General features: G+C 36.4%; 1 protein-coding gene across 8 annotated transcripts in view; it reads left to right on the top strand.

Moving 5' to 3' along the window:
- Positions 1-23,478, top strand: part of KCNT2 (potassium sodium-activated channel subfamily T member 2) — a 140,791-nt gene that overhangs the window by 102,094 nt on the left and 15,219 nt on the right. For 6 of the 8 annotated variants that reach the window (XM_069862519.1, XM_069862517.1, XM_069862516.1 and 3 more), the window contains 7 exons: positions 95-200; positions 480-652; positions 2,704-2,775; positions 5,826-5,960; positions 12,840-12,951; positions 19,250-19,351; positions 21,874-21,957. In XM_069862519.1, the coding sequence (XP_069718620.1) occupies positions 95-200; positions 480-652; positions 2,704-2,775; positions 5,826-5,960; positions 12,840-12,951; positions 19,250-19,351; positions 21,874-21,957 (784 nt within the window). The remainder of the gene's footprint in view (positions 1-94; positions 201-479; positions 653-2,703; positions 2,776-5,825; positions 5,961-12,839; positions 12,952-19,249; positions 19,352-21,873; positions 21,958-23,478) is intronic. The other 2 variants (XM_069862520.1, XM_069862518.1) reach the window with 1 other exon arrangement.

Raw genomic sequence — 23,478 nt, 5'->3', positions numbered from 1 at the left:
TATACTAAGAAAAACCTCAAGCAAAACCCTTGTTGTATAGCCCACTGTGTTTCAGGAATTTGCTATACTGAATAATGCTTGTTCTGTTCTCTAGGTATGCCAAAGGCTATCCTCCTTACTCTCCATATATTGGAAGCTCTCCCACATTTTGTCATCTTCTGCATGAAAAAGTACCCTTCTGTTGTCTAAGACTAGATAAGGTAAAGGGAGTTTCTCTTAATGGATTAAATTGCATTCTTACTTGCCCCTAGCATCTGAATAGAATAAATTCTGGTTTCTGCATAGAGATGAGGTTTGTTCAGCATTTACTAAGCTATGATATGTTTTCTCATCCTTTTCATCACCAAGTGTTTATGTCTAATCAGGTCTATGTCAGGTCATCTGTTACAATTTTCTACTTCTAGTGGTAAGACCCTTTTATTTCACAGCTGAATCTCTTTATTCATATCCACTGAACCTGTTTCATATTTTAATTTTAGGGATGCCAACATAACTACTATGAAGATGCTAAAGCTTATGGATTCAAAAATAAATTGATCATAGTTGCAGCAGAAACTGCTGGAAATGGCTTATATAACTTTATTGTTCCACTCCGAGCTTATTACCGACCAAAGAAAGAACTAAATCCCATTGTATTGCTCCTGGATAACCCGTAAGTAGATTTTTTTTTTCTGATATTTTTTAAATTCATTTTACCATTACTTCAGTAGATGATCACTCTTCACATGGCCAACTTAAAATCAAAAACATTATGGCACATTTATGTTTGAGAAAAGTTAGGGAGAAAAAGTTCACTGTCTTAGACAAAACTGACAATTTGCTGACTATAAATAGCCATAGTGAATGTAAATGTCCTTATTCTTCCTGACCAGTATTTCAGCTAAGTATTTCTTTCAAAAAAAACCCAAATAATGCGTTACTGCTAAATTTAAGTGACCTCATAAACACCGTAAAAGGCAAGCTGAGTAACAGTTTCACAGGTACATGACAGCACATCAGAAAACACTAACCTACTTAACACAAGGCACTTAGTGGCCTGGACCAGTTATGTGTATTTTTAATAATTTTAGACTCTAAGATAAGCAGTTATTTAAGACATTAGGACACCCACCCACCCAATCACTTTGTCTATGATTATATAAATTCATGGAAGAAAATTAAAACCTGCAAAAATGTTGGTACTACCATATCTGTCTAGAGATTGCTGAAATTCTTAGCCTTTCTTGCATTAACTGTTTACAATTTAAGACAAATTCTTCACTGGTTAGACTGTTTTATTTATAATCTGACAATGAATGAATTTTGGTGGTGTTTTTTTTTCCAACACATTGGTATTGCAGATTTGATGTTGTGATTTGGTATTGTCTTCCAAATCACAATCTGGAAGACATAAAAATGAGGTTAGCCATATACAGAAAATTTGATCAAGCTGTGAATCAAAGAAATGAGAGCAGCCGAAATGTCTTATAGGTTCTGATTCCAAGCTGACAATTCCCTTTGCATGTATGTGTTCTAGTTTCAGTGTTTTATTATACAAAGACCTGCTGTGAAATGTCCCACTTTTGCCTCAGATAACTCTTCAGTGAAGCTGTATATACCTGTGTTTGTAAAACAGAAGCTTTTTAATGTACATATTATGGCATAAAATGTATTATATAAATTGGTAAAAGCCTAAATGAGGCTAAAGGACTTTCTTAATATTAAAAATTTGAGCGTAAAGTGCCCTCTAGTGCTTGTTCGCTTTTCCAGCATAGTGCCTGAGTTTACACACTTTAATGCTGTTGCAACATTTTATGGTCAAACCCACTTTTTATTAACATAAAGTGAAAACTATGATTGCTTATTAATGCCCTTAGTGTTGTATCTCCCTACACAGCATTTGCTGTGACTGAAAGGCCAGCATTCATGGGACTACAGGAGCTGCTTGAAAAGCCAGTATGCTTTTCATGTATGCATGAGGTGGAATTCAGACTGCCATCCAATTTAATTTGAGTGTTGTAATTTACTTAATTGGACGTAGAAATTCAACCACCTTTGATGAACATATCTATCTTTTGTTGTTATATTCCTATTTTCTCTATTTATGAAGGCAATTTATAACAGTATGTTTATTGTGATATCTACACATCACATCTGTTTTAAGATTTCTGATGGTTTTTTATATGTAAGAAGAAATATGATAATGTTTATGATTAAAGAAGCAATGCAATAAAAAATAGTATCGTAGTTTTCACATTCCATTTTAAAAATAAGGTTTCATCTAAGATTGTCTCATTGAAATGAATGGAACTGTTGGGACCAAACACAAATGATGATTTGGTTTCCACTCAACATTTTAATTAAAAGTTCTCACTGCTTATTTTAATTACTACTAAGTCATGCATTGGAGTATAACTGTGTATGACATCAGTCATTCATTTTTACATTTGGATTTATACTGTGCCATAAAATTTCTGATTTAAGAGGTGCATTTATAAATATAAGCATGTTAATTCTGATCATTCTTTATGATCACAGCAAACTGTTGATTCACAGCTTTCTGCAAATCTGTTTCCTGTTTAAAGAGATATTATACTATCAAAGTTTAAAATAAGTTGTGTTTGTTTTTTTTAAAAAAAAACCTGCCTGTTTATTGAAATATTTTAGAAGAGATGCTGCTCTTGTGATATTGTGTTTCATTTTGTAATCCCATCTGCTGCTTAGGCCAGATATGCATTTTCTGGATGCAATCTGTTGGTTTCCAATGGTTTACTACATGGTGGGCTCTATCGACAAGTAGGTGAAATCATTGTTAGAAAACTCAACATTGTAGTGCTCAGTTGTTTGTTATGTGTGTTGTCATTGCATGTTTAAGTGTGTGTTGTATTTGAAGACAATCTTTTTGCATGCTTGGTTTGTGTCTGTGTGATATAATTTGGGATTTCAAATTTCTGACTTATGAAGGATGTCATTAGTGAAGAGTATGACAGGGAACATAGGTTAATATCTTCAGAAACAAGATTAACACTTATTTAGATACTTTTAAATATTTCTACAAATTGCCAGATTACAGACCTGGTTCTAGTATTGTTTTACTGATTAGGGCTTTGTAAAGATAGCTATAGAACGTAGACATTCTTGAACATGTCCAACAGTTTGTCTTCTGCAGCTTAAGATGCCACCTACTCCTATATTTCTGTCTTCACCTCTGCTAGTATAATTTGCATATCTAGGTTTAACAACATAGATTTAATATAAAAATAAGACAGAAAAAAGAGAAGAGCAAGGGCTCATTAACATTTTAGTAAACTCCTCCGTGTAGAGTGACAATTTAGAGAAGAAATGTTTTGCTTCACTACATAGCTAATACTGAGTTAGGGCTACAATCCCATAATATTCATTCCCCAGGTAGAAATAAAAAAACCCCTTATTTCCTGCTCTGAATTGATAGAATACAATTTTTCAGTGAGAATTCTGGAGATTCAACGTTTCTCCTTCTCAACCTGTTGTAAGAAGGGCTTTAAAACTACTAGTAATAGTGATAAAGTTGCAGATTTTCTGTAGTGACACCTTAGTCATTGTGAGAGTTGAAAAAAATCTACAGAAATGTTTTTCACTTTTTGCATTTCTTCCTCTAAATTAAAAAAAAGTGTCTCAGGTTGTTAATACCTGCTACATTCTTAACTGTTAATTCCACAGCAATTATAAATAGAATTCATACAAGCAGAATAAATTGAATTGACTCAAAATGTCCAAAGCAATTAATAACAAAAAGATGTTAACGTGTTTTATTAACATGGAAAATTAAACTTCAATTATACTTACAGAAATTATATCAAAATCAAATCCCTCCCTAAAGGTGTTTTGGTTTTAGAACTGAGTGCATGAAAAAAATGAAGAATTATACAGAATTGTATGGTTTATAGTAATACTAGCGTGAAGTTCTGTATCTTTTCTGACAATACTATCACTTTAATTCCTAGTGCAATAACTAATCATATTTTGTAGGAGTTTTTTTTGACAACTGTTTTCATCAATACTTTAAAAATACATAGTTCATAGTAATTCCCTGTGTTTTCCTAAAAATGTTTTAAAATCATATACAATTAATAGAAATCAATTTTCTTTAGCTAAGAACTACAGTGTAAAATACGCAAAGATTCCTTACTTATATAGTGGATGTAGAATACATTTGTAAAGTGTTATGTACTACCTTTGACTATCTAACATATTTGTCATTTGGTCACGCAGTGTGAAATATCATCATCTTAGAGAGAAAACCACCAAAAGAAACTACACTTATTTACCATTCAGTTTTGTTAGAAGGGGATGGCCCACAGAAAAACAATGTTAACAAAATTTATAGCTAGCATGAACTTCATCAAAATATGTCATCAAGTAGTAGCTATCTGTTCTACAGTCTTCAGGGATAAATGATTTGAGATGTTTCACAGTTTGGAGAAATCTATTCCATATTAAGAAAGATATAGCTAGAGTTACCTGCGAAATAGAATTATAATACTTATTTTTTAGATTCTCCACTAATTAGCTGAAATTGCTAAAATAAGAATAGCTGTTGGAGTTGTCTAGTGTTGAAATGCAGATAATCTGTGTATTTCAGAATATGCTGCTGTTTTCAGCGATCAACTGAAAGACTGAGAAAGCAGAAGTACAGATTACTCAGAGAACATTTGGAGTTCTGCTTGTACACTGAAGTTGTTAGTACTGGTCATATAAAATACAGCCTTCCTTTTATACTAGTCAACCATTGGTGATATTGCGCAGTTTCAAAAAACAATTATAATTTGATGTTTGTTTTGGAAGAATATATATAAGATGTAAAACATATACCACAAATTTCTACCTTACCCAAAATTTCAAAACACATTTATAGCAGCTTACATAAACTTAGGAACCAAAGATGATCATTACTGAAAAGAACTTTCAGAACAATTAAGACTTAATTAATATTATAGATTGCCAAATAAGAAGCAATTACAATGACAAAAGAGTTATTCACCTTGGAAGTAAAAAGAATGATGCAAAAATTCAGTTTTCCAATTTTCCATGGAAACCATTAAATTCTCCCTTGCTTCTTATTTTCTCTTAAAAATTGCTAGATTTATCATTACAGAAAAGTCCTTTATAAACTTCTAAAATAAAGTGCTTGGTTTCTATGGAAAATGTTATTGTTAAAGTAACTGAAACATGCTTAATTTTAGAAACAAAGCTATAAGGCATTATGTGAACTGTAACTCAGATGTCTGTGAGTGTTTTCCATGGTCAGGCTTCAGAGGAAATAGCAGTGTGCAATGTTTTACTGATGTACAGCTGCTCCTAAAAGCATCATGAGAACTCTCTAACGCATAGATTAACCTAAAAGAGGAATGTGCTAGATGTCCTGGTAGAACATTTATTGGCATTTTGATACTGAAGCATAATTGTGGGAAAGAGCAACCTGAAGGCTTCATTTGAGTCTGTTCACTGCCAAAAATAACTGCAATGAAGCAAGTTGTTGCAGCCTGTAAAGAAATAGTGCCTTCCCAAGGAACTGCTAAAGGACTTACTTTTAAAAGTTGAAGTAAATTCATCCTTTTAGCAAAAGGAGAGGGACTGTAACAACCTTTTTTTGTGTGACTTCATGGAAAATAATTATCCATATTCTACTCTATCAATTAATTGAGATTATATATTCGATATAGATTATATTGGAAGTTGTGATATATATGTGGAGATGAAGGGAACCAGCAACTCAGCCTGCACTCTGCAAATTCCAACCATCTCTCATCTTAAGTGTTCTGTATTTAAGTTGCTTGTTTCTTTCTCCCTCTTTCTCTTCACAAAAGCCTAGATGACTTATTAAGATGTGGGGTCACCTTTGCAGCTAATATGGTGGTGGTGGACAAAGAAAGTACAATGAGTGCCGAGGAAGACTACATGGCAGATGCTAAGACTATTGTAAATGTTCAAACACTCTTTAGGTAAGGCATTTTTGCAATCTATCTATACATCCTCATTAACTTTAAAATAATGCCTTTTGTACTCCGACAAGATATTTTTTTCTTTTTTCTATTAAAGTTTTCCCATATATGAATTTGTGTCTTATGTGGGCAAACTTTTTCCCACCTGCTTAGCCATATACTGAAATCTCAAATGAAAATCTATGCACCCCAAAACTAGATGATCATTTTAAAAGCCAACTCTCAGATTAGCAGGAAGGAAAAGGAAGCTACTCCGGAAAACTTAGGACCAAAGGTAGCTGAGAAAAGATTTTTTTTCCTCAGAGCAGCAGTTTTTCACGGCAATGCTAAAGCCAGTTTGAAAAGCAGATCCTTATAATGCTAAAATGTAGGCAATGCATCACTATCAACTCATCAGTAAGTGTTCACATTTTGAATAATTAGTTTTAAACAAAAATTGTGCTTTTAGGCACGTTTGAAACATTATGTATGACACTGACATACTAAGGGTCATGAAAGAATAACTGAATACACAGTGAAGAAATAATCAGTCTAATAACGAGGTTGAGAAGGTAGAGCTGTGATGAAGTGCTGAACACATTGAGACTTCCTATTCATTTTTAGAACCTCTACTGATTAAAGCCTTACTTTGTGTTAAATGTCTTGATTCAACAATTACTGTAAGATTCTTCTTGCTTTAAAATGTGAAAACAATTCTGATTTGCTAAAAACAAAATAAAATAAACCACTACAATAAAACAAAAAAACCCTCCACACTATACCAAACAATGGTACACAGTCAAGCATGGAATGCTTCCCTGACTTGGAACTTCAGTCTAGCACTTCCTATTGTTCATTCTAATAAGACCTGCATGAAATTAAATCCTTCCCTAGGGCATACAGTATCATTCTATATTGCTGCCTCTTTCTGTGCTGAGCCTTCCACCTCAGAATGGAGAGAGGTGCATAGTAGAAGTCTTTTGAATCTGTCAGTGTTTTCAGAGATCTGACCCATTAAAACACAAGTATTTCAATGGAGATACTTTCTTTTTCAATGAAATTGTGTGTGAGAATGTGGTTAAATGCTGTTTACATTTCTGCATCTGCTCAAAAGAAGCAAAATCTAGTTGCACAAGATACTTTTGTTCTGTCTCTGAGTATTTGAATTTGTACCTAATGGTGATACAAGTATATGTTTCATAATCACACCTAAATTTAATTTAGAAATTACAATTGAACTTAACCTGTGCATCACTTGAATCTAATCTTAAGCATCTTGTGTCAGGATATGTCACAGAGGTTTTGATGTACATCACTTAAATTTTTCAGAAATACATTTTACCCTCAAATATAAAAGAGAAAAATGAGTTGAATAAAAATATAATATAGCAGTATCGTGGGTATCCAACTAGAACTTACTATATAATCGTTCAGTTGTCTTGCGCAATGCTTACAACTAGATGGCAGCTTTAACTCATGTATGAAGTATATATCTGGTTTAATATGCGTGGTACTTTTTACAGCTATAAAAGAAAAAAACATCAGCATATATACTTTGATTTAAGCCTTAGCAATTCTTTATAAACTTTTGCAAGTAAGGTATTGTATATTTTTTTCATTTTTTATCTCCCTAGGACATGTAAAATAATTTCACTATAATTTTATATTATATAAAATTTGTAGAAATAAGTAAACTTTGGAAAGAGGCCTAAGATAGTGGCATTTGCTTATTCTAGAGAATAAACTACATTCATTGCACCAAGGTAAATTGTTTTGTAAATGAACTTTAAAAATACATTGAAAGGCTTTTCATTACTTAATAAGAGCTAATAATATCAGAAACTAATGAAGAAGAGACTGGACATGGTGGAGAACCACAACACTTAACACAGAGTGGTGTTAAAGAAGGATTTTAAACCACCGGAGTTTTGCTGTTCCCAAAGATATCACAACAATGAAGAAGACAGCACTTAAGTCTAATCCAGTGAAAGCATTCAGAAGATACAGGCTGAGTGGTTTGGTTGTCTTGGAGCAGCTGATCTCATTAGAGTTGAGGGCAGGCCTGAAAGGTGATGTAAGCATGCTGCAGTACTGTTGGGTCTAGGTTGCCAGTTCTCATATACCTGTTCTGACACTAATCTCTGATTTATATATTAAGGATCTTGCTTTGCTAGAAGAGTGTGTCTCCCTCCACCTTGGAGGAGAGATGCATTGTTTATAAATGACAGGGTTATTAGCACCTGTAAGGACAGAAACTGTTCCATACCAATTAAAAATGTAACACAACACAAGCTTATCTGGCCTAATTTTAGTTAAAAGGCATGAAGAAGTGTGACTCAAATGACTACACTAAGAAAGCAAATCTTTAATCCTTTAGATGGAAAAGAACAAGTTAGAATAGTTTAAAAGTACAAGGAGAGATTACTAGTTTTGGACAATGTCCTAGAGCCACTTTTCACTTTTTAACATGAAATATGAAGGCAACTATTGATTCCATACTGACAGTTATGAATCCACCTCAGAAAAACGGTGGATTTCCTCAGGAAGCAATTCTGTACAAGAAGGAGTGTTTGCATTTACTTTTGCTTCTAGCGGGTTTAAATGATGGCATTTGGGAGGCCCTGTTTCAAAGCTTTTATTAGCTAACTATGTTTCAAATACTGCAGGAAACCTGTTGATAGCAGTCCACCCAATAAGTCAATAGTTTGGCTGATATTTAGCAGTCAGCAGTCTTTGCACAGACAGCCTGCTCCAGTGCTGAAAGCTTTTGGGCAGTGTGCCTTATACCCAGGGCAAGGGGCAAGCTGGCCCTGACTCTCTGGAGAGTAACCTCCCCCCAATTCTGCTAAAAGGCGCTCTTAAGTAAAATCTGCATTTTACCAATATCAGGTTTGAAACTGATTTCCTAATATAAACCGGTATTAATACCTCGGTGATAAACTAAACCCATCGTTAACAGAAACCTAGTAACCTGCATTTTTACTGTAACTTGTATATATTTCATCATAGAATCATAGAATAACCAGGTTGGAAAAGACCCACCGGATCATCGAGTCCAACCGTTCCTATCAAACACTAAACCATGCCCCTTAGCACCTCGTCCACCCGTGCCTTAAACACCTCCAGGGAAGGTGAATCAACCAGCTCCCTGGGCAGTCTGTTCCAGTGTCCAATGACCCTTTCTGTGAAGAAGATTTTCCTAATGTCCAGTCTAAATCTCCCCTGGCGGAGCTTGAGGCCATTCCCTCTTGTCTTGTCCCCCATCACTTGGGAGGAGAGGCCAGCACCCTCCTCTCTACAACCTCCTTTCAGGTAGTTGTAGAGACCAATGAGGTCTCCCCTCAGCCTCCTCTTCTCCAGGCTAAACAACACCAGCTCTCTCAGCCTCTCCTCATAAGGCCTGTTCTCCAGCCCCTTCACCAGCTTTGTTGCTCTTCTCTGGACTCACTCCAGGGCCTCAACATCCTTCTTGTGGTGAGGGGCCCAGAACTGAACACAGGATTCGAGGAGCGGTCTCACCAGTGCCGAGTACAGAGGGAGAATAACCTCCCTGGACCTGCTGGTCACGCCGTTTCTGATACAAGCCAAGATGCCATTGGCCTTCTCGGCCACTTGGGCACACTGCTGGCTCATGTTCCTTTGGCTGTCAACCAACACCCCCAGGTCCCTCTCCTCCAGGCAGCTTTCTAGACAGACTTCTCCTAGTCTGTAGCACTGCACAGGGTTGTTGTGCCCAAAGTGCCGGACCCAGCATTTGGCCTTGTTAAACCTCATGCCATTGGACTCTGCCCAGCGGTCCAGCCTGTTCAGATCCCTTTGGAGCCTCCCTACCCTCCAGCAGATCAACACTTCCACCCAGCTTAGTGTCGTCTGCAAACTTGCTAAGGGTGCACTCAATGCCTTCATCCAGGTCATTGATAAAGACATTGAACAGGGCTGGACCCAGCACTGAGCCCTGGGGAACCCCACTTGTAATTGGCCTCCAGCTGGATTTCACACCATTTACCACCACTCTCTGGGCCCGGCCATCCAACCAGTTTTCCACCCAGGAGAGTGTGCGCCTGTCCAGGCCAGAGGCTGACAGTTTCTCAAGCAGAACGCTGTGAGAAACTGTGTCAAAGGCTTTACTGAAGTCCAGGAGGATACATCCACAGCCTTTCCCTCATCCAGCAGCCGAGTCACTTTGTCATAGAAGGCGATCAGGTTAGTTATGAGTAGACCAGCTTCTAATTGCCTTTTATTCTTAGACCTCAATGTTAAGTTGTTGATTTTGAGGTATGAATGTCTATCCTTTAATACAGCAAGGTAAGAAATTTTCAAGCCAGCAGAAGCTTAAATAATTCTATGCTCCGTGATACATGAGTAATGCAGAAGAAATTTGTTCTTCTTCCTTATAACGTAACAGATTTGTTAAGCTACTTAATAAGTACAAGTTTGTGCCTACAAATCTGATATTATCCACAATTTTTTCAGTTTTCCTGAGCACTTCGTAGGTTTTTATAACACACAGTGTACACGTGATGATGTAGCACAATTGCATCTCCGGGGTGTGGTTATCGTGTGTTAAATAATGTAGGTAGACTCCATGCACTAAGTGCTTAGGACATAAGTAGACATTTTGTGACAATACTACACCACCCAGAGTTTGTATCAAGTCTGAGTGTAAGAGCTAAAAAGGTACAGAAATTCTTGAGCATGCTCAGTGCCTTTTGAGCAACAGTGCACACAATGACCCAGGTCATTGTTAAGTGATTAATATACTCACGAAATTTGCCAAGTCCATTTTTTTTATGTGATCACATTTAATATCTGTTTATTCACAGGGACATGCTAACATAAGAATGGGTAGCATTTCTACCATCATGTCATTATATGTTCAGAACATGTTTGGGATAGTGTAATCATTACCAGTCTATGTTTTGGCATCAACAGACCTAGGAAACCATAGTGCATATGGCATTAACACATAGCAGCAGATAGTTTTGATATATGTTTCCCCACATTTAGGCTCTGCTTGAGCTGCAATTTCAGTGCAGTTTCTCCCTACAGAAATGAGGGAAAAAGAATAAAGACTTGTAAAAAGACATATTGGATTCCATTGAGGCTAAATTACTAAATTCAGCTTTCAGAAAAAAAACCCTTTAATTTTTATCTGAATGAAACAGAAGCCACATTTGTGATGTCATTAGTACTACAATTATCTGTTGCCACATGTAGGTAAGTATTTTCAGGATCAGCAGAACATCTTTTCAGACACTAATCTGTATTGGAAATATTGATCTGAACAGGCTGGACCACTGGGCTGAGACCAATGGCATGAGGTTTAACAAGGCCAAGTGCCGGGTCCTGCACTTGGGGCACAACAACCCTGTGCAGTGCTACACACTAGGAGAAGTCTGTCTAGAAAGCTGCCTGGAGGAGAGGGACCTGGGGGTGTTGGTTGACAGCCAAATGAACATGAGCCAGCGGTGTGCCCAGCTAGCCAAGAAGGCCAATGGCATCTTGGCTTGTATCAGAAACGGCGTGACCAGCAGGTCCAGGGAGGTTATTCTCCCTCTGTACTCGGCACTGGTGAGACCGCTCCTCGAATCCTGTGTTCAGTTCTGGGCCCCTCACCACAAGAAGGATGTTGAGGCTCTGGAGCGAGTCCAGAGAAGAGCAACAAAGCTGGTGAAGGGTCTGGAGAACAGGCCTTATGAGGAACGTCTGAGAGAGCTGGTGTTGTTTAGCCTGGAGAAGAGGAGGCTGAGGGGAGACCTCATTGCTCTCTATAACTACCTGAACTACCTGAAAGGAAGTTGTGGAGAGGAGAGTGCTGGCCTCTTCTCCAAAGTGAGAGGGGACAGGAGGAGAGGGAATGGCCTCAAGCTCTGCCACGAGAGGTTCACGCTGAATATTAGGAAACACTTTTTCATGGAAAGGGTCATTGGGCACTGGAACAGGCTGCCCAGGGAGGTGGTTGATTCACCTTCCCTGGAGGTGTTTAAGGCACGGGTGGACGAGGTGCTGAGGGGCATGGTTTAGTGTTTGATAGGAATGGTTGGACTCGATGATCAGATGGGTCTTTTCCAACCTGGTGATTCTATGATTCTATGATTCTATTCTACGATTCAAATAACCCCATTTATATTCCAATTTTTTTAGTATTTGCATAAACTACAGATTTCTTTCTAGTTCCTAGAGCCCTGAGGCCTGGGGAGGAGTTCTTTAATCTGCTTCATGAAAATCTGTGTAAGTCAGCCAGATCAGAGTTAAATTTTTTTCACTGTTTTTTTGTTATGGAAAGCCTGAATTGGTGCTAACTTAGACACATTTTGTGTATGTAAAAATTTTGTGTATGTAAATATTTCAAAGCAAGAACATAAGTATACTCAACTATACATTGTCTCAGCAACTCCCAAGAAGTGTCAGTTTTCATCTCTGTTGATAAGTCTGTGGACACTGAACATACAAATAGAACTCAGAACCACCACCCACGTTCCCAAATGGAAAGGGTACGTAAGCCAGTTCTAATAAAATGCTGGTTTACATGCAACCAGACATTAAATGCAGGTTATATAGCTTTGCATTTCTTTGTTGCTTCCTAGAGATTTTTGTAATTTTAGGCATTATTAAATAAAAACTATTGCAATGAAATGAAGTGGTTCGTTTCTAAACATTAAAATGTTTTATAGGCAGGATCTTTGAATGTACCTTTGCTTCTTTGTGAATTCTACAGAAAACATTTTGTAGTTACCTCTGCTATTTTACCAGCATTTCCTTGTACAAAAAAACCACCACAGGTTTCAGGCACTTCACTAAAAACATGGACATAAGCACAAGCTACATTATTATGTAGAGTCTCACATTTGTGAATTGTTATAATCAGAGGTATAACTGTTACATTCTTCTAAATTACAGGTTGTTCTCAAGCCTAAGCATTATCACAGAGCTAACTCACCCAGCCAATATGAGATTCATGCAGTTCAGAGCCAAAGACTGCTATTCTCTTGCTCTATCCAAATTAGAAAAGGTAAGGAGATTTGCCTCCCTCTGCCCCAAATTTAAATGTTATAATTCTAACATTAGTTCCTGATTTTGTGACAATGCTTTCAAAACAAGTGGGAATAGAGAAATCCTTTTACCGTTGCAGAACTAATGTAAAAGATTATTTTTTTTTCCAAATTCTACCCACATTCAAAAATTAAGTTTTATTTGAGTTCCATCACATTAGATTATAGTAGTAATCCACCGGTCTTCTAGACAGAGGTCTACACAGAATTTGCTCAAAGAAAATTGAATATTTTTGAATAACTGAATATTTAGAGTCAGTATAGTTTTCTAAGAGGCTGCCACATGCAATTAAGATGGAGAACATTTCAGTTGACTAAACACAACATATACAGCTTTTATTATAAAGCATTTTTTATTCCAGTTTACTTCAAAGGCATTATAATTACATATTGTGTGTACATTTCCATGAATCTGTATGAGATATTTGTGTTACTGTGACAGTTTGAGAACAGCAATCATTCTCTGTTGAAGGGCAGTGCTAGTGATGGTAATACTAACACTACTTAAATGCTAGATAAAACCTGCCTGTTCTATACATTGTAGTGCATGTGTTGGCATCTTCAAGCTGTGGAACAGGGAGGCTGCATGGAGAGAAGTTTTAATTTAATTTGCTTGTCCAAAATACTGTTGCTAAAATATTAGGTGGAGTGTGTGAAGTAACATTGTGCATCTGTTTAACTTCATAAATTCAAGGCCAATCCTATTTTTTACAGATATTTGTTGGTGATCTGACCTGCCTACCTCTGCAGTCCACAATACTTAGAGTATCACCTTCATGACCTTTCAGGCCATTTTTTGAGTTTATAAGAGTAAGAAAAATAATATCACTGTACCAATTTTCAAGGACAGAGATCCATGACACTCCAGTCATGTCTTTTCCCCTTGCCATCATTCTAGATATTATTGTTAGGTCCTTTCATGTAGCCTCCCAGCCTCTTCAACTCAGATATCTTATGTATCTTAGCAATTTTGAATTAATGCTAAAATCATTATCATTGTATCAGCGTATCAGTATCAGCGTATAATTTCCATTTCTTAGCTGTACAGTAAATTTCGTAGATTTTGGGGATTTCAGATAGTTCACTGAATTCCAGATATTTCACTATTTACTCTATGATATTCACATATTTAATTTTAGTATATATTTAATGGAAAGCAAACTTTTCATACAAACTTATCTTCACAGTCCAGCTCCCAGTTTCTTACACAGGAATAGTCTTCTGGAAAAATTCAGCCTATCTAAACAAGATAGCATAAATATTAGAATAGGTAATTTTTATAGAAGTACAGTCAATCTTTTACTCAATTGATTATCATGCTTACATATTGACCACAAGTTATAAATGTCTAGATAATCTTTTGTGATTTGTTGGCTTCTGCCTGAAATAGAATGAAGGCTTAATCTTGTTTAGGTGGTTATCTGATAAGCACATGAAGTGGAGAACTGTGAGGAAGCTAGACAAAAGTTATTACACAAAGAGAGGAGCAGTTTGCAGTGGGAGGCACAACTTCATGTGGATTATGACACTCCCACAATCTGTTAAGATTTGCATCTGTGGCTCCTCCATTTTAACACTGCCTCCCTCAATGGCAACTTCAGGAAGAATAAGCTGGAACTGACTGAAATCTTGCATTGCCAGTTTTTTCAGGGTAACAAGCACCAACAGCTAGATGGTGCTTTCAAGATTATGTTCCAACCTAACTTATTTCCTTGATGTACTATAACCAACGGCATGATTTTTAAAAATCATATTCCCTTAATCTATGCAGTAGATAAGGGGAGTGATAAGAATAGTAACAGCTTTCACATCATATGGTGTCTACAATTCCTTCTGGATTACTCTGTGGGCTGTAGCCTCTCTACTTCAGTGCAGAGAAACCAGAATTTTTATCTTGGTTTTCTTTCATGCTTTACAAAGGCTCCTTCATTTTTCCAGCAAAGGTTCTGGAAATCATTAGAAATATTATAACTTCTTCCTTATCTTTTTTAATTTATGGTGCAGATATAAAATTGCAAGTATATGTTGCAAGCTGAACAGTTAATTAACTTCTTATCCAAATTATGCTATGCTGAAATAAAGCTAGATAAATTATCTTAAAGAAAGAACATTTTCTTCATAGCTCTTGAAGTTGCCTGCTGTTGCTATTTCCCACTCCTTTCATCTGAACATTTGCACGAAGTACTTCACAGGTGGTGCTGTGGTTCATTTGATGTTTTAGAACTCCCTCATGTAAAATGAAAGGCAATTAAAAATTCAAGTAAAAATTATCTAATGCAGTCAAACGTACAATTGATTGTTATTTCTGCATTAAGCACCTCATTTTCAGAAAGACTAAAGAAGTCAGGCAAATTGCCTTCAGGTAGCACTGAGACACACATACAAAATTGGCTTTTCAGCCTAATGGGCTGCAGAAGAAAGATACACAAATCAGAAGCCTATCTCCTATTGCAGCTGCAACTTTACTCATTTTAGAGATAAATAAATCTGAACGCCAAATTCTGCACTGACATAGGAAAAAGCAGTGGCCCTTATACAACAAAGAAAAGGTGAAACAACTTATCTAAACTTAAAAATTATGTTCTCTATTTGTCTTAGATAAGAAAAAAAAAACCCAGAGGCTACCACTACCTGTTTCTTGACATAAAGGGTTTAAAATGCCTTTGATAAGATTCACATTTTAGTTTTCTATTTTTTATTTATTTTTTTCCTAAATAAATATTGCAGGTGTTACCTGAAGGATAACAAATTTAAACACTTAAGTGGTCATTTTTAAATATGTACAAACTCCTATATATTTTAATCAAAGCAATACTGTGATTTTGCATCTTCCATAGGGATAAGCACACATGCATTAGGTGAGCAGGAAGCTACCCATGATGGCCTAGGATATTTGCAGTGATGTACACAAAGCCAGGCTGCTTTTTTCACCTTTAGTTGAGGATAGGGCATTCTGTCTAAGTGGATTTGAAGTAACATTAAGTAACAGCAAGTAGTAATGATATATGGCTCATAAAAAATATAGATTGGTACCTCTTAAATGATGTAAATTTTATTTTAGATGGATCTCTGATTTACATAGCTACGATTCCAAAACAATATAATTAATTAGCATACACATTTAACTGTTCAACTGACAGTTTTTTAGAAAATTGTTACCTATCAACAACAGAAAATAAGTCTGTTCTTGCCAAAAAGGGGAGAAGAGAAGCAATTGAAAACACACCATCCAAAATATTGTAAATTCTTCTAGAGATAAAGTGTTATTGATCCAAAATCCCTTATGCCAAGAAAGGGATTGTAAAGAGGCTTCCATACCTAGATTGCTAATGAGTCTTTTGACATGGGCAACAATCAACATGTACCAAAACTAACAGTGTACAGGACTGTTACCTTTTAAGAAACCACTGTCTCTGTCACTTTTATATGTTCTTGCATGATCTTCACTCCCCTGCCCCCATATCCTCATATATTCGTTAAAGCAATTTTACATTGTACACAACATTTACAGCTTATCATGGCAGTTCCAATATTACTGTCTATATCAGAGGAGAATATATTAAATCTAGATGGGCCCTAAATCTCTTTCAACCACTGACAGAGTGACCAAAGCAGGACTTGAGGTTGGTTTTGGGTTGGTACTTTGCTATAGGTATTATAGAACTAACCATTACGAAGGAACAGGTATTTATTTAGAAATACTAAAAAGATAAAAACACGATAAAGAACCCTAAAAAGGATTTGACACAGATCTAAAGGGAGGTAGAAAAGGGAGAAATAAACTGAAAAGCTTATGTACTTAACCTGCTGTGCAGGTATAAAACCCAAAAGGAAATAATTAATGAACTTCAAATTAAATGGCCTATATTGGAGGAAGCACATGCTAGGAACTTCTCGAATCAAATGTATACCTGTTATTACTTAGAAAGGAAGCAGTAAAAATTCTGAACTTCATGACTTGAAGAAAGCCACAAACATAGGAAGACTGAGGATGAAGTAAAGATCTCAATCTATTAATAGCTGTGACTTAAAATGCCATCTATATATGTGAAGGTCTAGTGGACACACTCATACCATGATCTTTTATTTATGTTCCTAGAAATTATCTTAAGGTCTTTAAGTAGTTGTGTCCCCTTCCTTATTAAATCCAAGAAGTGTCAGGGAAGGAGCTTCTGGGCATCACAATTATTGTGAAGTAAAACTGCTGTGATATTCTAGCATATTTCTGGCTTCTACACCTGCAGTATTCTCTGGGAAGCAAATACGTCTGCAAGTAATAAAGCAGTATTCAGTGCAAAGTGCCTGAGTGAAAATTGTATTTCTCACAAATCTCTTTTAAGCAGGAATAAATAATAAGACATGGAAGGAAAAAAAGTAAGTTTAAAATAAAGGGGGAGAATAGATTTCTGAGGTTCCTGTTTAAAACAAACACTAATATCCTTATGTTTATCATGTGAATTTTTGATAGGAGTCAAATTGTTCCCCAAATACCTCTTGGTTTATCCCACCTTTCTTGGTACAGAAACAGAATGTGCTGCAAATTTTTCTAAACAGATGGAAGGATAAACATAATACCGGAGTCACATGATAGGAGGACAGTCATTTCTCAGCCAGTTGCCTATAAAATATTTTATGGCATGAATGTAAAGGATTGACATTTTTTTCAGCTCTACTTATATGCAGCCACAGAAATTAACAGGTACAACCAGACTATCCATCAATGATGAACAGGGATTAGAATCCTGCTGTTCAACGAAACCATAACTTAAAGCAGGCTGCTCATTTGGATATCACCAAATCAGAGCATGATTAGGATTGGTAGGGACCTCTGGAGGTCAACTTGCTCAGACCCTCAAGCAGGGTCAGCTAGAGCCAGTTGCTCAGGATGGTGTCTGGAGGGTTTGTAATTTTCTCCAGAGAGAGGGAGACTCCACAATCTCTCTGGGCAACCTGTGCCAGTGTTCAGTCACTCTCACAGTAGAAATTTTTCCTGATGTTCAGAAGGAACCAACTGTGTTTCAGCTGGTACTTGATGCCTCTTGCTCTGTCCCCTGGGTACCACTGAAAAGAGCCTGACTTTCTCTTCTCTACATCCTCCCTTCAGGTATTTATGCACATTGGTAAGATCCTTCCAGAGTCTACCATTCTCTGGGCTAAACAGTTCCAGCCTTTCCTCCTGGGAGAGGCACTCCAGTGCCTTGATCATCTTAGTGGTGCTTTTCTGGAGTACCCCTAGTAGCTCCATCTCTCCTTGTACTGAGGAACCTAGAACTGACACAGTACTCCACGTGTGGCCTTACTAGTGCTGAATGGAAGGGAAATATCACCTTCCTTGGCCTACTAGCAGTAATCCTCCTAATGCAGCCTAGGACACCACTAGCCTTCTTGACCACAAGCACATCCCTGGCCCATGTTCAACTTGGTGTCCACCAGGACTCTCAAGGTTTTTTCAATGAAGCTGCTTGCCAGCCAGTCAGTTCCCAGCATGTACAACTGCATAGATGTGTGGATGTAAATGTCTCAATTCCAAGATACGTAACACTTCTGTACTTTGAGAATATCTCTTATTCTTCATGACTTCTCTGAACTGTAAACTTGATATTTCCTCTCTTTTTCAAATAACAAAATAATTTCCAACATGTAGTTTTGTTCCCTGATAACTGAAGCAATAGGAAGCACATTGTGGTGTGATTCCTCTGCAAATGAGATGTGATTAAAAAAAAAAAGGCATAACTATAGTTATGTTTTTCTTCATCCCTTCCCCAGAAGCATCAGAACAAGAAGTTTCTACCCCAGTCCATGTCTCATCTCATCTCACGTCCTTATATTTACTGGAATACCATTTCTTCCCTTTTGCATCAGATTCTGTATGTGTTTCATGTTCCTCTTCCTAGTAGATTTTCTGGGGTTGAATGAGAGTCCACTGTCAGCATCAGGGAATTGGAGCAGGAATAACAAGAGATTTGCTCTAAGCACAGTTGAAATCCCTCAATCATTTTTAAAATGATCTGGTAGAATATGCCTATGCAATTTTATATGTGATGATTGAAACAACATATGCATTTAGCAAAACCTTTCAACCTGAAAAACTCTAAATACTGAACAAAGATGCTACATATTTGTAAAAAGAAACTATATTCATAGTAAAGAGATTTTTCACTTTTGAACTCTTTCAAGGTAATATTAATTTAGTGTTTTTCTTATAGTTCTTCCAAAACCATCACTAACAATATGTTATATTTTTTGTTTCCTTAACAGAAAGAGCGAGAGAAGGGATCAAATCTGGCATTTATGTTTCGACTGCCCTTTGCTGCCGGTAGGGTTTTCAGCATCAGTATGTTGGATACGCTGCTTTATCAGGTACTATGAACAATAATGTGACTTAACGCAGATACACACTGTTATCACATATTTGATTATACTTAGTTATTAGATGATGTTGTTTTCTTATATGCAATTCATTAATGTGTATGTCTGTACAAAAAACAATCAAAGGCAAAAGATAACAGATCATGCTTCATTTGACAGTACACGCTCAACGATTGACACAGACATCACCCTGTCCTTGCAAAAATCTCTCCACAGTCAAATAAGCAGGGTAGCTTTCATAAAGTCTACGTATAAGAAAGATTTTATAGACTTCTTGTACTCTGCAACAAAAAGGCAGTGCCTATTCCTGCAACGTTGTGTTGCTAGCCGCAAAGATCAACAGAATTACATTTATGAGTAATTTCTCAGTTATCTGTATTTGCCTCAATTACTTCATTGTGTCCCGTCCTCGTACTCATGTCATCTAGACCTCCAGATGTCCAGTCATCTTATCTTAAAGTAACCCATTCTAGCCCTAACAATAAAAATGTGCAGTGATTACAAAGAGACGGTGGCTGGAAAAAAGGCACTAGCTTTCCAGGATCTAATTACACGGATTAAACCGCAATATCACTATGACCTATACTTAGAGGTAGCCTATGGATGCTTTTGTATTCGGGTGCTAAATGATTTTTCAGGGATATTAGTTTACTTGGTAATTTGGTGCATGAAAGCTCTTTTTTGATCTCACTTACAATTCCAAATAAATTCCCTGAAGGCAAATTCAACAAAAATAGAAAAATTCCTGGAGCTAAGACTTTCTCAAAAAATCCTTAATATATAAAACAGTCATGTATGTGGATAGGTACTAAAGCAGAGAAGCCAGCAGTTGTAAAGCCATTTATCAAGTTCTAGCTGTTTTAGAAATAACTGCATTTGCTTATAAAACATGTTTTCAATTGTGTCCCAGAATATCAACAACACATATGGCATTTTTTTTAAAAAGTGGATTAAGACACCTGTATAGAAACAGATCTATCATCACCAACTCCTGCCAGCACATAAGTAACTTCAATATTTTAGATTTGCTCCTAGTCATGATCAGATATGCTGTGACTTGTTAGAGAAAAACCATTCACCAGGAAATGCTTAAAACAAAAAAATCCTACACTCATTCTCACTTAAATACCACCCATTCTTTCTTTGAACTTCGACTGCTCAGGTGGACTGTCATTTTTCTAGAATTATCTTTCTTTTTCCAAATTACAAATACTGTCACAACATGTTCTTGTTGTTCTTTTTCATGGTCCCATCCTTTTCTTAATGACATCTTTTTCTTCTGCATACAAAGAACAGAGTAAATGACTTGGGAAACAGTGTGTTTCTTCCGGAATTTCCTATTTTAAGGCCAAATGAAAAGGCTTCAAATTATCTTTAGCACATTAACTGAAAATGAAAACATGATCTAGTAAATCCTTGTGAATATACTTAGTAATCTAATGCTAATTCCGTAGCATAAATGACACAACCAGGATAATAAATAACTGAAGTTTACAAAAAATTCTGTTCAAGACAATGCTCATTGGCATTTACCCCTCACAACTGGAAGATTACCCAAATAAAAATTGAAATAGTTAAATCACCATGTATCACATTAAATCTGTTTAGTTTCTCAGTTTAAAAAAATACAGATGCTATAACTCTAAAGGATTTACATAACACCTTAGTAAGGTATTTCTTTATTGAAACCTATTTGTGACCTCTGTATCTACGTTAAGCCAAACAAGCTAATTGCAAGTCGCATTCCAACAAGGGTTGATAGCCTGCCTCGAAAGCTGCTGTACTACACCTAAGGAGAGGTGGCAATGAACAATCCTATCACAGTTAGCAAAGCATGCACATGGGCCTCTGATTCCAGCAGCCCAACTCATAAGGAGGAGAAATACTTGTCATTTTAGCTGACCTAATATCTGTTCCCAGTCTTAGCCTACACTTCTACATTTAGCTTAATTTCTACCTCTTAACCAATAAGCAGGCACTTCTGTTAGCAGACCTGAGATAAGGCAGATCAGTCTTGTTTTAAAAAAAAAATACATGGATTGGCAAGGGCAAGTGACTCATTTGAATTAAAATATTAGCAGTCTCACCTCAGTATTACCCGCTGCTCAGTACTACAGACCCACCTGACTTATGATATCATTTCTTTTGCACAGAAGAGTTCATTATTATAATTGCTCACCTAATAAGGCTAACACTGCACTTCCACTGATTTTACATTTGCATTTATTTTCACTTTCATGGTGCCTTATTATGCCTTAGTCTTTCTGAATCCTGTATGTACATTGCATACATATACAGAACCAAGTGAGAAAATTTATTTTATGTAAGTAGATTCAGCACAAAGAAAGTGATAGCTATTTCTACAGTTATTAAGATACTTCAGAGATAAAGAGTTTGATTGTAAACACAGATGTACAATTTCTTTGAAGTTTACAGATGTTGTTAATGATTACCTGCTCATCTGCTCATTGAAACTTTTTTCTTTTCTGTCTCTCCTGTTAAAAATCTTGCAGTCATTTGTGAAAGATTATATGATTTCTATCACAAGGCTTCTGCTGGGACTCGATACCACACCAGGATCTGGGTTTCTTTGTTCTGTAAGTTATTAAAAAAATTATTACAGACGACCAGAGAAGATTCTCTACTTTCTTTGCATGGTGCTTCCTTTTGTGGAAGTTCAAGAAAAGCTATCTGTTTCTGTTTTCACCAGGGGAGTAGTCAAGAAAATCAGATAGAAAATATAGAATCATAGAATCACCAGGTTGGAAAAGACCCATCGGATCATCGAGTCCAACCATTCCTATCAAACACTAAACCATGTCCCTCAGCACCTCGTCCACCCGTGCCTTAAACACCTCCAGGGAAGGTGACTCAACCATCTCCCTGGGCAGCCTGTTCCAGTGCCCAATGACCCTTTCCGTGAAATATATCCATTTTAGTTACTTCCACAGCAAGCACCCCCACCCCAGTGAAAACACAATATATTCTATAAAGCACAAAGTAAAATAGGAAGAACAGGAAAAGCGCATTTTATATGAAACAGTAATGGCAGCTCAGCAGCCAAATTTCAAAATCAAATGTATAAAAAGCCAGGAAGTGCTAGCTGTATTGTACAGCCTAGCTAGCACATACAGCACTGCTATTTAACAGCAGTAGTTTCTGTCATAGGCAATAAAAGTCAGAAACAGGTTTTATATAAAGATAAGATGTATTGAATTACTTTAGGTTTCGAAGTTCAAAAGTCATGTTGTTATTACGTCTGTCAGTATTTCCCAATGCAGACTTTCTTTGTTTATAGGCAAGGGGCAGAACTGGATTTTACATAAAGATGAGGTGTGTTAAATGACTATAGCTTAGGTGTCAAATTTCAAAGTAATCTTGTTATTATATATGTCTGTATTCCCAAACTCAGAGTTTATTTTTTAATGTACATACACATACAAAAATAAAATAAAAAAAAAAATTATTCAAAGTAAACTCCACCATTCTGTTTTCTACCACACCCATCACACTTTAGATGGCAAACAGATGAAGAATTATTTACCAGTTACTTTGTGTGAAACAAAGAATTGCACGATACTGTTCTCAAAAGGAAGTTATCAATCATAGTCAAAAATCAATTAACAATTTGTTGGTCAATCATTAAGCTTTATTAAAGTGAATGCAAGATATTTGAATCTCTGGAAAGGGGTATATTATCTTGAACTAAAGCCAGTGCAATATTAATGAAGTGCTTTCTTATATCATTTATGCTTAGTTTACTACTTTTCCCTACTCCCTTCTTGCCAGAAACTCAGCCTGCAGTCTAGCGAACAGTTATCTGGCTGCATTCAAAATGCTCATGTGTTCTTCAGTCTGGCCATCATCGGGTTCTTACTGCTTCCAATATGTAGTTTGTTCTTTGTATTTTAGTCAGATATGAACACTGAATGAAGGATGCTATATAAGTTTTTAAGTAATTTTGAAACATGAACAGAAGTAATTTCATAACACTGAACCATTTGCGCTGCAGTGTCTCGCAAATGAGGGGAGAACAAAAGAAGCGGTGTCCATGAAACTCAACACAATTTCCAGATTACTTGTGAGCAAAGGCACAATACTACATGATAATCATTACC

Source organism: Phaenicophaeus curvirostris, chromosome 8, assembly GCF_032191515.1.
Source record: "Phaenicophaeus curvirostris isolate KB17595 chromosome 8, BPBGC_Pcur_1.0, whole genome shotgun sequence".
NCBI lineage: Eukaryota > Metazoa > Chordata > Aves > Cuculiformes > Cuculidae > Phaenicophaeus > Phaenicophaeus curvirostris.
This window is presented reverse-complemented; position numbering and strand designations above follow the sequence as displayed.